This window comes from Hippoglossus hippoglossus, chromosome 10 (assembly GCF_009819705.1).
Source record: "Hippoglossus hippoglossus isolate fHipHip1 chromosome 10, fHipHip1.pri, whole genome shotgun sequence".
In the NCBI taxonomy this organism is placed as follows: Eukaryota; Metazoa; Chordata; class Actinopteri; order Pleuronectiformes; family Pleuronectidae; genus Hippoglossus; species Hippoglossus hippoglossus.
The window spans coordinates 11,447,707-11,464,903 of NC_047160.1; the positions used below are offsets into that span (position 1 = coordinate 11,447,707).

General features: G+C 42.2%; 1 protein-coding gene across 7 annotated transcripts in view; it reads right to left on the reverse strand.

The window, feature by feature from the left end:
* The window catches only part of gria3b (glutamate receptor, ionotropic, AMPA 3b), an 85,213-nt gene that overhangs the window by 48,917 nt on the left and 19,099 nt on the right, over positions 1-17,197 (reverse strand). For all 7 annotated transcript variants that reach the window (XR_004615147.1, XR_004615148.1, XM_034597641.1 and 4 more), the window contains exon 3: positions 11,616-11,855. Coding sequence is in view for 5 of the 7 variants with exons in the window: in XM_034597641.1 (XP_034453532.1) it covers positions 11,616-11,855 (240 nt within the window). In the remaining 2 variants the exon portion in view is untranslated. The remainder of the gene's footprint in view (positions 1-11,615; positions 11,856-17,197) is intronic.

Genomic DNA, 17,197 nt, shown 5'->3' on the forward strand with positions numbered 1-17,197 from the left:
TGTCACCTGCAGATTGTTATTTCCCTTTTCTCTGCTTTTTTGCTTTGTTGACAGAGCTCGGTTTTTAAAGGTGCTATATAAACATTATTATTATTATTATTATTATAATGATAATATTATTATTATTATTAATAATAATAACGGCTGAGTGTAATGTGTAACATCGGGATCAGATTCACCTCTTCCGATGTCGTCACTTATAAGTACAATGGATTGATTCACAAAATACTGATACATTTAAGTAAATCCTTGCAGACGACGTGGCCTTGGAGACATCACGTAACAAGAGCTGCCTTCAACATGAGGATTCTGCAAATGCCTATTTATATTCCTCCAGCCGTCAAAGCCTCACTCTTCATTAACTACATCTCTATATGTGTAAAAAACCATAAATATCCTGAGAGATGCTTTGTATCAATGTTACAGTTGAGAAAGACAAACTAAGTACTCACAGTATTAAGGCCTGGCGTGTGTTAGTAGGCTCACCGGGCTCTGAGGATCCCAACAGTGTTGGTGCAGTGGAGATCAAAATACAAAGCTTTATATTTCCTTTCATTAGTCATCTGGCAAAGGCTCACAATTTGTTTTAAAATAAGCTGCGGTTTGCTGGACTTGTGTGACCGAAACTCAAGACTCCTCCTGCCAACGAGATACAGTATCAGCAAACAGGAGTCAAATCAGGCAGCTCTGAGGTCGACCAACCTGATGCTTCTAAATGTCCCACGTCTAGGATCAAATAAAGGTGACCAGGATTTTGCAGAGGCTGCACCTAATCTCCGGGAACAGATTAACTTTTCACATCAGAATCGCTCAGACCCTGGAAACGTTTAGATAAAGACCCACTTCTTCTCACCGGCTTTAAATTCAATGGAGTTTTAAACCTAGAATTAAACTACCATTTTGAGCAATATATTAAATAATTTACGATTTCAATATTTCAATTCTCAAATAATTAGGATGCTTAGTTAACGTTCAGTTACCTCTGCCAAGGAGGTTGTGTTTTCAGCCCTGTCTGTTTGTTGGTTGGTTTGCATGTTCGTACGTAAGCAAGATTACGACAAACATACTGGACGGATTACCACAAAATTTGGTGGAAGATCATAGATTAGATCCAAATAAACATTTGTTTAGTGAATTTAAGTGTGGTTTCAAAAGGTAAAAGATATGTACCCTTACTAACATTATAGTTTGTATGTTTGCCTGTTAGTTTGCAGGATTACACAAAAACTAGTGGACGGAATATCACTAAACTTGGAGGAAGGATGTGGTATAGTTCAGGGAAGAAACCATTACATTTTGATGCGGCTCTGGATCAGGGGGTGGATTTAAGAACATGCTTTCAGTTTCTTTAGCATTGTGAGATAGGATGCTGTTTGAGATTGTTATTGATTTATCAGGAAATAATTCATCGATCTTGATCAAAATATTCAGGTATATTTATGGAACTGCTATCTGTGTTTGAAATTTGGTGCAGCTTGAATGAAATTGAGTGGGCTATTTAGCTTCAGCAGAGGAATGCACTCGTTTTTTCCATTTGTTATTATTATTATTTAATATATATCTTTACACTATTTTATTTTCATATTTTAACCCTGTTCAGCACTTTGGTCAACTGTGGTTGTTCTAAACATGCTATATACATAAACTTTTACTTGAAATTAGAAATAATATATAATTAGAAACCGGGGTATGTGAGAGGAAATAAATGTTGTAGCCGATGTAAAATCAGCTAGAGACACAGTGTGGGCTCCTCCACTTCTCCACGGTAGAAATGCAGCGTTCACCATAAAGCGGATGCCAAAGTAGCCCGAAAAGTGCGGAGCCAATACTTTGAAGTGGGGTTTACAGTACGCCTGTAACCGAAACAGTTTCGCTGCCAAGTGTTGTCCTAATCAAAAATATAGTGCATGACAAATCAAACAGAAGCAGCATGCTGTCTTTATATCTTCAAAAGTGCATACATGCAGGAGGGAGGAGAGTGGCGCTTTTCCACTTTGAAAATCCACCCACAGACTTTTCAGAGCTGCTCCATCTCCCTCGGTCTGTCTTTGTTCTGTTGTCTCTCACTCCCATATATACTGTAACATACACTGATGGACGTGTGTGTGTGTGTGTGTGTGTGTGTGTGTGTGTGTGTGTGTGTGTGTGTGTGTGTGTGTGTGTGTGTCAGAAGGGATTGATCAAGTGCTGCACAAAAATCACTGGGCAGCTTTGGCTAATGAGCTCAAACTGGGAAAGAGAGAGTGTTACCTCTCATGACAAAAGGGCCAGATATAATTCTGCTCATGTTGACACTACAGGACGACATATATAGTTTTTATTTGTTATTTCAAACCAACAAATTGGCCCTGAAAGATCAAAGCATCCAACCTCTACTCTCACTGCTCTAACCAAAGGCCAGGACATTTTGTGGTAATGAAAAAAAAAGAAGAAGCTCCCAGCAGCAATTTCATGGCTGCTGAAGCTACCAGTGGGTAGGTGGTAAAATGGCTTTTTTTCCATGTTGAGTTAAAAGAGGACGCTGAGAGAGCACAGAGGTTTATTGTGTGCTTATTGTGACAGACGATGGCTCTCATCACTGGTTTTTCTCCTTTTTTTTAAAAGGCACAGGTGCTTGACTTTTAGTTTTTCAAGGGGTTTCTGAGTTACAGAGGTTGCCGCTGCAGGTTGGACTATCTGTATATCGGGACGTCACTTTGGCACTGTTACCAGTTTATGTGTGCAAAATAAAAAAGGGAGAGAAAAGGCCAGTGGTGCATGGCTCCATCCACATTGCTTTAATATTATTTTTCGGGTGCGTTTTTTACGGCTTCTCTGATGTGCCCTTTCTTGTCAGCGTGTCCAAGCTGATTTACTCTCCTGATGCATGCATAATTTAGTCGCTATGAAGCCGGTGTGAAGGAGAGGGCCCACTAAAGCACAAGAGGCATGTGTGTGTGTATAAAGTCTCAGCTGGGTGCAGCTGATGTGCCATTATAGCGGCTGTGATGAGACCACAAAGCCAAGGAAACAAGCTGCGGTGTATGATATAGACATGGTTGCAGTCGGGAGCTGGTTTTCACACTTATTATCTCACAAAGCGAGCAGAGAGGATAAATCAACAATTATGGGCGACCATATTGCACTTGACTGGACCCTATTCGTGATGAATGTGGGAGAATGGCATGAATATGGCTCATATAACAAATTGAAAGGAGAACGGCAGCTGATGGTTTGTTGTAAATATAGTTTTTTGGTTTACCACGGTGATTAAAGGGCAAACCGCAGAGCTGCTGCAAACTAAATTAGTGATGCTGGGTAATCATTCCACTTTACTTTATGTGTTTTAGTTACATCCGCCAAGGAGGTTATGTGTTCGCCTGCGTTTGTTTGTTTTAGCAGATCACCAGGAAACTTGGTGGAAGGATGGGGAATCGGTCGGGAAAAGAACCAGTTGCATTTTGGTACATTTTGGCCGATCAGAGTGAAAGAAAATGGATGCAGCTTGAATGGAATTAAATAGTGAAGTATGTGCTCAGCCATTCAAGTTTACATGTGTATTTATGACTTTATTATTTTGTATTTAGTGGTTTTCTTTCTATTGTTTTATTTGCTTGTTTTTAATTGGGTGTGGTGTTTTAATCATGGGTTTGCTGTACAAATGGATGATATGAATAACACTGTTCTGGGAACAAATACATTGTCCATACATATTTATAATAACATATGATAGGTCTTTTTATTTTAGGTTGCCTTTCAAAAACTGGCTTGGGACAACAAGTGAAAATTAGCCTATACACATAATTCATTCACAGTATTTTATTTGTTGATCAGTCAGCACTGTCCCTATCAAATAAAAGTGCACATGAAAACATGTCACTATGCTTTGTTAACAGGTTATACTGAAGCAAAATGAAACAGTCATTTCATGTCTGTCTCTGTGTGTGTAATTACTGGAGTTTGGACAAAAAGCAATGCGTCTGCTGCTGTATCACACGGCTTGATTTGTTTTGTTGTTGTCCACAGTGACGCCAAACCACTAACAATCAAATTAAAGGAGGGACTTGATTTGGTTTGCCATCAAAGACATCGAGTCGAGCAGCGGGAGGCATTTATTGTTTCACTCTTTTAGGGGGGAACAAAGGCAACTGTCTCCCGATGGCCAATTAGAGGGATTGCTGGAAGAATAGGGAGCAAGGTTCGCTGTAGCTGTAGTGTATCTGACTCTGCCTGATTGCCCCCCCCCCACCCTTCATATCTGTCCTTCTATCTACAGTCACTTGGCAGGATTTAGAAGAGATGCGGCTACGTGGGGGTCATCAAATCCTCCCATTCACAAGCCTGGTGGCCATGTTGGCACGTCGCTCTACCAATTGTGCCAGGCTGCTGTTAACGGCTGATCTAACTGTCTGCGGTGAGTTACGAGGGTTTAAAACAAAGCCAAGTAGGCTTTGATTGATGCAGCCATCAGTCTGATACGTTATTTTCTTTTTAATGTTTTGACGTGCGCGCAGATCGTTTTACTACCCAACATTAGCAGCTGTAATCTAATGCTGAGGATTCTCACCTACTTCCTCATTCATATCAAGTGCATGTGCACAAACACAGGATATATGTCCTGTATACATCTGTATTTAATAGAGACTTCAATCCAGTCTGCATTGTTTATTAAATAGAAGTGAACAAGTGTGAGTGTAGAACAAGTGTTAGTACTTTACAACTCTGCCTGGACACATACAAGCAGCTTTAATGGCTGGGATATTATGGTTTAGCCAATAGATTGAAAATGAAAAAACAAACTCTGGAGAGCCCTTCAATCACTCATCGATCACTTATTAGCTGAAAATGAAATACAACAAAATCCTGAATATGAAGACGCTTTATTTCTAATGCCTTGAATGAAGAGAAAATGTTGGGTGGGGATTCACGGTAGCTGCACATTAGCCTGTTAAAAATCATTATGGATTTCACTATCGCTGTCCTTTGTTTCAAATCTGCTGAAAGGCTCAAACCAATTGTGCTGTTTGAGACATTGGTTACCCTGATTCTACACGTGCCTCAAGTTTTACACGTCACACAAACGGCACGTCAGCAAAGCGGGCCTGTCCCCTGTCAACGTCGCACTGGTCCCACTCAGTCATTTGTGCCACACACAGTTAGGATCTTCTAAGCATCACCTAAATACATACAAAAGAAATAAAAAGTGTTCTTCTTTTAAGTTATTGTGGTTTTGTTGAAACTGCATTCTGTAGATTACAGCAAATAAATGAAGTGAAAGGGTGTAAAATCATTTGTGCCTAAAAGGTTATGTCTTTTTAAAATAAGTGTATTGAAATGGCTTGAATGTGCACTAAGTTACAAATAAATAACAAAAAAATAAATTTATATTTGAATAGACTCGTGCGTTTTCATGAGGGACATGTTTTTTAAAATCTTTTTTTGTGTGTTTGCCTACAACAGAATAGCATCATTACTTTCATCATTGGAAACAAAAATTGGCCTGTTTGATTTAGGAAAGTGCAAGAAACTGTTATTGGAAAATTAAAATGTTTCTCTGTGTTAACACGACAGCACTATAAGGGGCTGTATGTGAGATTTTATACATATCTTCGGTAGTTAAGTACATCTGAATTAAATATTGACATTGTTAGACCTTTAACAATATATGTGACAGACAGTTAAACACTGTTTGAAAGCCTGCGAACACATCACAAGTCATAAAGTTTAATACATTTCCCACATTTCTGTGTGTTTAGCAAAGAGCTGTTCCCATCGTGGTGAGAAAAACAACGTCCAGTGATCAATACTGAACATGGACTTTATTGCTCCAGAGATGTTTGCTGAATTGATTCAGCTGCCCTCATTGACAGGCTGAATGAAAGAAGTGCCCCGGAGGTTCTGTTGGACTGACTGCCAGACTACACCTGGCACATCTCTGTTCAAAGTACATTTGACTTCCTGGTGCCATAATGACGGTTTTAATATCGAACCCTATTTCAACTGTTCTTTCAACTGTCTGCAGTTAAATGATAAAAAGCAAATAGCTCAGTGCTTTCCGAGCAGCAGCCGCGCATCGGATCGTTTCCCCCCCTAACTGTATCACATTCAGAATATTGATCTGCAGAGGAGATGATGGAAGGAGACGACAGGAGGCCCAGCATTGTTCTTCATGTGTCATCGACGCCTCGGTGTGACGATGGATACTTTGAGTCCGGGTTGAAATCCTGTGTCTCACAACAACACTGCAGATTTACAGAGGAGGCAGCTCCAGGTCTTACCACAAGATATCACTGATATTTGCTCTCAGCAGGCTGATGTTCACTTAATGTCAATGTGAAATGTAACCCAGTTATACAGGAAATAACATTAACCCCAGTAACTGGATTATATGTGACAGGTTTGTGTTTATCTGTGTCCTATTTTGAAATAGTCCATTTGAAAACCATCAGTGTTGTGATAAAAACAATATTTTGGATCTAATATTACTTTCCATGGATTCATGGCTGAGGAAATAAAAACATAATTTGTCAAAACTGAAAAAATCTGAGTGATGCAGAGAGGTGTGGGGGGGGGGACACGTAAACACTGTTGGAGCAGTGAGGGTGGAATACACATACAACTGACCCTTTGTCAAACCCCTCCCCCTGAACAGTGACGGTTCCATTATAACCTAGCAACTGTGAGGCACAGCAAGAACTGCCAAGCTTTGACTTTAGGGCTACACTCTGCATTTCAAGTGTTTGGATAGTGGAGTCATTTATTCCAGAACCAGAAACAAAAGCAAACTAACAAATGGTAGAGTTGCTGTGTCATACAGGAAGCTCAGGGTGACCAAAGTCTATGTAACCTTTTGAGATCATGGATGCCATACACTCAGCGTTTTCTTTCTGGGCATCCTACGAAGGAATGAGCCTCCTGGAGCTGCTTGTAAAGATAATTTACGTGGGCATGACTGAAGCTGCTTTCAAGACATGCACTGAACTCACTGTACTGACATTTAACAGAGCATTTCCAGAGGGGCTCTAAGTGAGAACGGAGATGTCCGTCTCTGTTGCTCCAGACTTTTTCCAAAACTTTTCCGGCCAGCCACCTAGTAAAATGTCAGGAGAATGTCCGATTCATTTGACTTTATATATTTATATTTGGAGTGAGTGAGTGGGCGCCTTGACAACGTGTCTAACATGGGATTGGCGCAAAACTGAAAGCACAAAGAATACAAATATCTCAGGAAGAAAAAGAGGTGCCACACATAAAGAAGATGGTGACAAAGATGTCCCCTTGGAAAGACAAGTACTGCCTCCTGCATGCTCTAGACAGGCGCCACCCGTCTCATACATGCTCTGTACATTTTCCTGTTGTTGTGAACGCGTCTGACCCACACAATCTCATGCCGTGTCCAATTTTCCAAACATTTACATTCATGTATGAACACAGTACAGCTATATAGTCGCATATTACATCGTATCAAATTTTTAAATCCTTTTCTGTATTACTTGTTCCTCCTAACAAATATATGGATGTATATTTTTAATCAAATCCTAATTTCTGCTCTAGGTTTATTTTTCTAAAGTAAGTTGAGCTAATTCAATGTTTTTACATTTAACCCTCTGCAACTGCAGAGGCTGCAGTTCGTTGGGTACAAGTACCTCAGCGATTTATTTAATTCTCTGTTTGCACTCTGGGATGCATATTTGCTCTTACTGAGGATCAGTGAAACATCAAGGTGTATAGATAAAATAATAAAAGATACCATATATAACAATAGTGCCCTGCATACATGTCGCAGATTTTAGATATTCCACTAGAAAAACATAATATATACCAATGAATATTGACCTTATGCTCATGCAACGCAAAGCACAACATTAAACATCAACGCACTATTTTCCTTAACTCCTATTTGCCTTTTTAATGCATGTTTGATAAAAGCATTGATCATCCACAACACTAGGGGCAACTTCGCAATTATTCTCCAAACTCTCCTATTAGCGATGGAAAACACTGCGCTACTAAAAAACAAGCATTCAGCCGAGCTCCACCATGAGGCTTTATTCAGTCAATTGAAAAGATTAATTGCAGCCTCACTATTCATTTGGCTCCGTTATTGGGGCTGGCTTAAAATGCTTTTAGGCCAGAGTGCAGTGCTTTCAGTCCGAGAGCGACGGTCCATATGCTTCAGGCTCCGATGTATTGGAGGGAAATGGAGGGAAATTTGTGCCCTAAATACCGATATCAGACAGCTGTTTGAAAGCAGACGTTATGATGGAGGAACTGCACTGGAAGCAAATGGAGCCTCCGCGCGCTCTGTGTTATCAGCATAATGAGTGGCCACTCTTCTTTTATCTCAGGTATTATATTGACGGGCTACTTCGCGTGGGTGTGTGAGTGCGAGTGTTAATACACGTGTGGGTTGAGAGAGAGATGAAAGATCCAAGCATATTACTGCTCTTTCTTTTTGATTCATCCCCGAACATCAGAAAACCAGGAAAAAAGCTGACAATCCCTGCATCACTCCTTCAACCTTATACTCTGTTCCCCCCCAAGTCTTATGTCTCCAATAGTGAATATTCTTCTTTCTTTCCTTTCAGTTTGAGTCAGCAGACAAATTTCCCCCTAAAAAAGTGTGTGTGTGTGTGTGTGTGTGTGTGTGTGTGTGGGGGGGGGGGGGGGGGGGGGGGGGGGGGGGGGGGTGCAGGCAGGAGGTAGATGGATCTTGCCCTTTCTGTTCTGGCGGTCAGGTATGGGCAGATAATTGCCAGGTCTGTGCAGCAGAGACAGATGATTACAGGATTTATTGTCTCTCCCAGGCACAATCAACCCTGATTCAGCAATTTCACCTCAACCTGATTTATGAGTTGCTCTCTTTCACTCTCTCTCTCCATACCTTTTCCTTATATGCTTTTAGGTTTCGAGTATTCTTCTCCCTGAGAGTCTGAGTTCACGGTTGTAGTTCAGTCGTCACAACCAACTAGTTTTTCCTTAAATGGAGACAATCTTGGTCCCAAGTTAGTCCCAAAAATGAATTGGGGAAACATATCTCAAAAATGCTTCGTCATTTGTTTTAGAACTGAAAACTAATTTGAATATTCAGTCTGTATTCGAACAGTCGACCTGACAATTTGCTAAGCCTGCCCCCCCCCTGACAGACCTGCTAACGTTAACCTAAACTCTTTTAGCTTCCAGTTCTCAAAGCGTTCTCAAAGATATGCCCTCTGTTAAAATGGGTTAATCTAACCCCAATTTTTTAAACTCCATGTTCGTTGGGACATAAACCAAAGAAAAAAGTAAAAGTACACCACAAATAAATGTTTTCTTAAAAATGTTTTTGGTTGTTTTAGGTAGTTCTTATCACACTGATGTTTTTTCAAGCATATGAATCAGCAAGACCTCGCTAATGCGGCTCGTCCGCTACTGCACAGACTCTGGCTCTGAATGCTCAAGATGGCAGCGTTTGTATCCAGGATATTTTGGCTGCGATTCTGGATCGTGGGAGGATTATACAATCTTGGTGTAGACCAACATACGTGCTAATGCTCAGTTAACCCTGTGGGTAGTAAGCTGGTTAACCAGATATGCTAATGAGAAAGTGCGACGAAGTTAGCACACAATCAAAGAAGTCAAAATCAAGACTAATGAAATATAGTCTGAAGTAACACATAGGCAGTTAAAATCATAAATAACGGTTTTTAAATAGTAATGGTTAAAATGGTTAATTATGAGCAATTTGTAAACACTTGAAATAAACGGGTAAAATAGTCAGATAATGGAGTGAAACAGTTAGATTGACGATCAAATTGTACATGTTGGAGATACAGTATTTGGGCCATGACGGGTGCTATTGATGGGTTGTGGGGGGAATGACAGACAAAAACAAAGCTCAACATAATACAGACAAAAGCGAGTTGTCTTTCCTTTTGCTTCAGAGCCACAGGGTAAAAAACCTGCACCCTTGAAGACTGTTTTCCCTTGTCACTCCTCCTGGTTTAGCCAGCAGTCAGTGTCCATATTGCCAGGGGAGCTGCACTACCTGATAAGCAGAGGTAGAGGCTCCCTGACACATCTGTCTGCTTGATGAGCCAAGTGTCAAAGCCCCCCAAAGTGCTGGATGGAGTGCATCAATAAACGACTTTAATCCCCTCCTGGGGCCAATGTCCTCCTACTAATAAGGGATCGTCTTACACCCCTGGCAGTGGGGAGAGAGGTAGAAGAGGCTTGGCATGGGCCTCGGCACGGGGATGTACAGCACACGGGGAATTGTCTGAATGCAGGTACCGGGCTGTAAATCACACACACACACCTGCCGTTGCTTTAATTGCTGGACTGAATTGGTTTTATTCCCTCCTCCTCCTTCTCCTTTGCCTTCTGTCCTTGTTTTTACTCTTTTAAAGTGTACGTGTACTGGTTGTCATCACTCTCCTCTTGTCTTTTAGAATAACTGGCTCTTACCCCCCACTCCGCCCCAAACCGTCTCACTCTCCAGACATGAGAGGAAAAGCTGAGAGATGGGTGGGTAGTCAGGCGGTACTGGTTGTGCTGTGGGTTGTGAGCATCTGCAGGGAAGATCCAATGAGTGTTCGAGTCAGTGTGACCCTAATTAACCGCATATTATCTGTGGGCTGTGTGGAGGATTAAGGCCCTCAGCTCTGGACCCTACAGGCGCAGAGACCCAAAGAACGAGGACCGCGCACTAAAACACACTTCACATTCGGCCTCAGAGCGAGACAGAGAGAGCCGGGGAGGCGCGAGGCTGGACCATAAAAAGAACCAAACACGGAGCGGCGAGAGCAAACTGCAGAGAAGACAGGCTGCTCGAAGACTATCTGCAGGTCAGGACCTCTCTATAATGAGCAAATAAACACAGCAAATCGGAGCTTCTCTGTCCGTTGCGGTAGGAATATGTAACAACACCGTTTGGCACCTCAACAAAGAAGAAGACGTATCGTTCTATTTGTCTGTAACATGTTGAACATATCTTTCCCTTCAGTCCAGGTGTTGTTTCAGCAAATTGGAGTTTCTGAAGGAGGAGGGGACCATCATTCTATTCAGAGATAATGAGCTCATTTTCTCATTTGACATTAGAAATTCCAGAAATGAGCAATTTGCCGCGTTGACAGGTCGTCATGCACGCGGCGAACGGCTACATTAAACCAGCGTTTATTGTCAACTAGGCAATGCAATCTGAGAAACCTAACAAAACAAAAAACGAAATCCCGCAATAATCAGCCCCCCCAGGCAGAGGGAGACTGTGATTTCTGTAGAAAATGTTTCAGTAGCAGCTGTGACATACCTCATTTCAGATGAAAGATGGGCCAATATCAACAACATGATTTAACACAAGATTAACTGACACCAACCAGCCCACTGTTAGAATAAGATATTCTGTTTCTTAAAGTGTAATGTCTTATTACAAGTATTACGAGCTGCTAGAGAGTGTATTTTACATTTACACCAAACTACTGTATTAAATAGTGCAGCGTTTACAGTTGGAGCATTTACAGGGCTTTCATAAATCATTACAGGGTAAATCTGTCCTTCGCTAACCCCGGTGTGCGGCTGCTATTTTGAGGCGCTGAGACATTTCCTGTGGTTGCATGCTGTAATCTAAGCGCTGACTCGAGGCCCACGCTGTCACCTACCTCGGTCAGTGTCGTAGAGGTAGACAAACTTCTGCCACTTGTAGTGAGAGAGCAGGCTGAGGACGGCGCCCCGGAGGGCGGGGCGCATCTGGATGACAAACTGCACCTCATTATCGGTGGGGTAACTGGGCGTGACGAAGGAGGTGTGCAGGGCGCCGCAGAAGGAGGTCAAGGTGTTCATGGACTTCTTGTCGTAGAATCCGAAGATGGCGTACACCCCGCGGGAGAACTGGGAGCAAACTGCAGGGACAGCAGAGGGCAAGAGGACAGTGTTAAGATTAGTCAGCAGATTATGTGTATGCACATTCACAAATGTGTGCTTCATCACTTTGGGCAGCGATGGATCGATTGGGTCTTTTGACCCAACACTAACAAGCAATTAAGGGTTTATGTGACTCTAAGTATCCACAGTTCAGTTGATGAAGCACTGACAGCATCCTGCAAATAAAACAATAAATATACATGATAATATAAAACTAATGATGTGATCTGCAGAGACAGACTGATATGGATTTTTTGGGGGCCGATACGATATAAGGGAGTAAAGAACTTCCGATATACATGTATACAAAATTGAATTGGCAGTGACTTCTTAGATTTCCTTATGACGAAATAAATGTTATTAATTTTTTACAGATTAACCATAACATTTATTAGAAATAACTATAAATATAAAGAAAACACAAAAACAACCAAATATATAGAAGAGAATATTGAATGAGGAAAATAAACAAATCTTGTAAAAAATATCAACATTTGACGACATTGTTTATTCTGCAATATAAATGTTTTCATATCAAACATAAACACTGATACCAATATGTCTGTGAAAGACTCATATCTGTTGATTTTATCAGCCAGATCATAAATCAGTCGTGGTCTAGTATTCTGTACAATCAGATTGGTAGTTTTTGATTGATTAGTGTTTGACCAGAAAGTGTGATTCTTAATTGAAATGGAAAACAAAGACCAAGCAGCAATTTTACATTTTAGAATGTTTTTTATGAATACATGTTCATAGTCGAGAGTGTAAGGCACAAAGAAAAAACGTTTTCATATCTGTACCAACATTTTAAACTTTTGCATTTTGCAATATCCGACCATTTTCGGTGACACCACATTTAAAATTGACAAGTCAACGGAAGAATCTTCCGCAACAGCTTGTCATCATTTACATCACATTAAAGCAAAAAAACTAAATGCAGAAGAAATAGCAAAACAAGCTTCTTTATTGGAAGGAATTGCTGGTTTTCCTTGTTTTCTGTGACAGAAAACTGTCAGGCTGTCCTGAGGCTGAGAGTCAAACAAGCCCAACCTGGGCTTTACAAAATTGTGATGGGCATTTTTTTTTGTTCGTTAAAGGGACATTCCACATTTTAAACATTAACTTAAGCTGAATTGTAAAAAGAGAGATTTCCAAACCAATAACCCTGATGATGTCATCAGCATTGTTTCAGCTAGAACCCCCTTCAGTACGCCTTGGATTGACTGATCAATTATGAAAATAAATGCTTGTTGCTCTCGTACAGCCTGATCCTGTCCCTACTGAAAAAAACATCTTCATGCACTGCGTCAGAAAGTCAAATAAATATGGTAATACTGCGACAAGATGTCAGGGAGAATCCTGCAGGTTTAAATACAAGTGGGTACAGTGTGTTTGCTTCAGTGGGAAAGTGGCAGCCAAAGCATAGAAACGTCACGTTGTTCACTGAGAGTCTGCAGCTCCAACCAGTTATTGCTCAGTTCCCTCATCCACGGCGAACGACTCACTGCGGCGTTCACCGCAGCTGCTTCGGTTGCTTCCCACGAAAGAGCTGACAAAGACAAGTCTTTCTGCCTTGAAGGAAACGTGAACACAGACTCACTGTCAGTGACCTCATGCGTACAGTAGCCACAGTCTTTGTTGACGCCACAATGGCAGACAACTCATGTGTTGTATCTTTGGAGGAAAAAATTGTGTTAAGGTGTGAAGACATGAGGAAGACACAGAATGTCGACCCCTTTTAAAAGCTGCACAAAAATGAGTCTGACTGAGATGACCAAAGGTGACGGAGAATAAACAGCTACACAATCATTTGAATGTTTTTTACTGTAACAAATCAATAACAACTAGGGGGAATAAACACCTCAGCAATACAAGCTGTTTCTTTTTCTTATCCACTCTTATTTCGTGTGCACTTTGACATTTCTTACGAGGTGTTTCCATTTGTTCGTGTATTCACTGTACGCTCCGGTGCGACAGGGTAAATTGTCAGGTAGGAGCCACTTCAATTCCGTCCGAGGCCATTAATGTGTAAACTAATATTCACGACTACAGGTGTGTTTTGCTTTTATTACCCTATCATGAGTGGCTGTTCACTTATTCTGATTGACTCTCAAGTGTTCCCGCTGGGTAATCAAGCATTGCTAACTTCCCCCAACACTGAGAGCATTCCGGTACAATGGCTCGGCGGCTGACACGGGGGGGGGAGGCGCGATCCAGTCTCATGCAACAAATATTAGTTTCGGACTGGCTGACGGATACATATTCAAGTGTGTATGGTTGCATGAACCCGACATGCTGTAGATCGAGCACGCAGAATTTTTCAAAGCTGAAAAATAAAATTTTCATCCAAATCAAGTCAAGCATAAAATGAAATCACACACGCATATGCACATGCAATAACCATGTTTTTTTTTTTTCTCTTTCTCCCTGTGTGAACGGTGTTACGGCACAAAAACCTCTCTGATGCTCAGAGGACGCGTACATGGCTTTTAGGCACAATTGCTGTGTGAATGAGAGATCTAGTCACTGCTGGGATTCACCTCCTCCTTTTTTTAGTTCTTTCCCCACCCTATCTGTCCTGGCACAGACACCTCTCCAGTCCTCGGCAACACACACACACACACACACACACACACACGCAGGAATAGACACACACACGCAGGTACACAGAGCGCTTTGAAAGGTGAATCAACAGCTGGACAGCAGTATTGTGGGTAAGCGCTGCAGGTTGAATGGTGCAATGTCCTCCTCTGAATGGGAGACAGCAGGAGTTCCAGACCTCGTCGAGGCCCAGTTTTCTCTGCACTCCCTCTTAATTTGGGCTAGCACTGACACAGAACCACTCCTCGGGGACCAGATCTGGCAGCATGTTTCTCTCTGCTCAGCTGCCCTCTGCTTATTAGCTTGAGCCCATTCTACAATAACAGATATGTCCACTATACCACCTCCTTCTTCCCCTCCAAATATCATCTCTTTCCCCCATTAGTGATAACAGTGTCCTTGTGCTGCCACCTTATTGTACTGGAAAAGTTTCCATGTTGCATGGATCCCATGAGCGATGCCACCGAGAGCGATTCGAGGTGTGGGCTCTCCCATGGGCGGCGAGGTTTATAAGGATGTTCTAGACCAGGAGTGACCGGTTTTGTTTGGAGGGCACGCACCAGCCACTCTCACTGCACCAGATCTGCCAGCATCGTGCAACTCTGCCCCCTCAGACACGACTCATCCTGAACTCATCCTGCCTCAAGAAGTGCACACTCCTTTCCCTGCAACTCACCACCCTCTGCAGAGTCTGCACCCATGAGCATCATTTCTGACAGGAGATATGTTTATACTTACAGTGTACCGCCAAATACATGCATGCAGTGCCATAAACAAACACAAGTCGTCTCTATGCATGTGGATGTGAATGCCAGTATATACACTACAGGTAGAATAACACAACATACAATTAATGGAAGCAGTGTTATTGATTTTCAGCAGAGTGCCATGAGCTGTGCTGTGCATAAAGCTCTGGCTCATTTCCATGGTCAGGAGATAACAAGCCACACCACAGGTAGAGGCTTATGGTTTTCAAGGTGTTTACATACTCCAGCCTGGAGTTGAGAGTAAATCTGAGCTGCAGTAGCAGGCGGCTGCAATTACCATTTACACAAACAGCAGAAAACCACTTGCTGTTTGACCCAGTGTTAGTGGAGAAAAACCATAAACTGTGTGTAAAGATGGACGACGTGACAGCTCGGCAAAAGCGAAGCTAAATCATCTAGATCGCCACCTGGTGACTGGCTGCAGTATAGGTAATAAACCCCACCTCCTCAGTGTTAGTGGGCGGGTGATGGTCCAGATTTACAACTTACAAAACATTTAATTTTTTTAAGGTAGGTGATTGAAGGTAGTTCTTCTCGCACTGATGTTTGTTAAAATGTTTTTAATTAGTGAATTGATGGTGATAAAAAGGGTGAGACGGATATTGTGGCTGCATTTTTGGCTGGCTCTTATAACCAACCATAGGGACAAGCAGTGAGAAATGAGAAGGAAAAAAATTGCTTGGAGTGTTTTTCAAAAGTCGAACTCAGAGCCGACACTCATCTGAAAAGTTCCACATATGGAAAGTTGTGGATTAAGAGTCCTACTGTGTGTATGTATGTATTCCCTCACTCACTCTCTGCCTCTCCATGCAGGACTGATCCCCTCCTCCTCCTCTGTCCTCACCACTCTATTTGACCTCTCCTTTTGTTGCCTGTCTTTCGCCTCAGCCATCTGGTCAGCCCCCAAAGCATACATCCTCTTCAAGCGTGGCAGTATCTCTCTCCACCTGAGTGCCCCTCACTCTTACTCTTTCTCCTCTCAGATTGTTTCCCCTGTAATATTGCCCTGCTCCATCAGTGGACCAGAGATTGGTGCTGGACTCGAGTAAAGGAAAAAAAAGAAAAAGAGGTACTGTAGAGTCAGGGGAGCGGGAGCTGCTGTGAAGGAATAGCCCGAGCCTGACTTCATCCCTCTTGGTAATCAAATCAAAATGAAGTCAATGTGCTGTAGGTGGAAATGAGGTGGTCGAAAGCTGCCTCTGAATCTTAAGAAATAACACGTCGGTTAATATAATTCAATGAGTCTGCGAGTGTCACCTTGAATTCCAGCAATGTGAATTTACTCACAAGTCGTCAAACAGCCACATGCACGTGCGCAGTCGTTTGAGGAACTTGGATGAAGAGTGGTAAACCACACAGAGATAATTCTCTCTCATCAGCTCTTTCTCTTTTTGATTCTTCTCTAATCTCATTTTCCTTTATCTTTCTTCCTCCTCTGCAGCTAACCGTGCCTCCTCCTCCTCCTCCTCCTCCTCCTCCTCCCCCATCCTGCTGCAGGGAACCATGCATCCTATCTCCAGTTCACTGGTCAAACACACACAGTGTGCCGCCCTCATTCCCTTCTATAATCAGGACACTCGGCAGTGCTACGGGGATGTTACATTTCCGATGCATCACTTGAGATGGCTGGCCTGGAATGCTAGTTCAGAGGGATGTGTGGTATCCTGCAGACAAGCCGGGATAATTCATGAAAAAAAAAGATCCTTTTACTCAAAGTATTTGGATTTCCATGCTCTTTTGCAGCCCACGAGCCAGAGCCTTGCACAGCCTTGGGTAGGGGGCCTTGAACAGTAAATGTCAACGATGATTGTATCTCTTTAGCTGTTTTTCTCATCTTTTTTTTTTTTTCTTCACAAAACCCACATTCTCGTTTTCTCTCTTTGGCGCCGTTGTTTCTCCCCTCGGCCACACGACCTCCATTTCCTGCCTGTCTCTCTCGGACTCCTTCT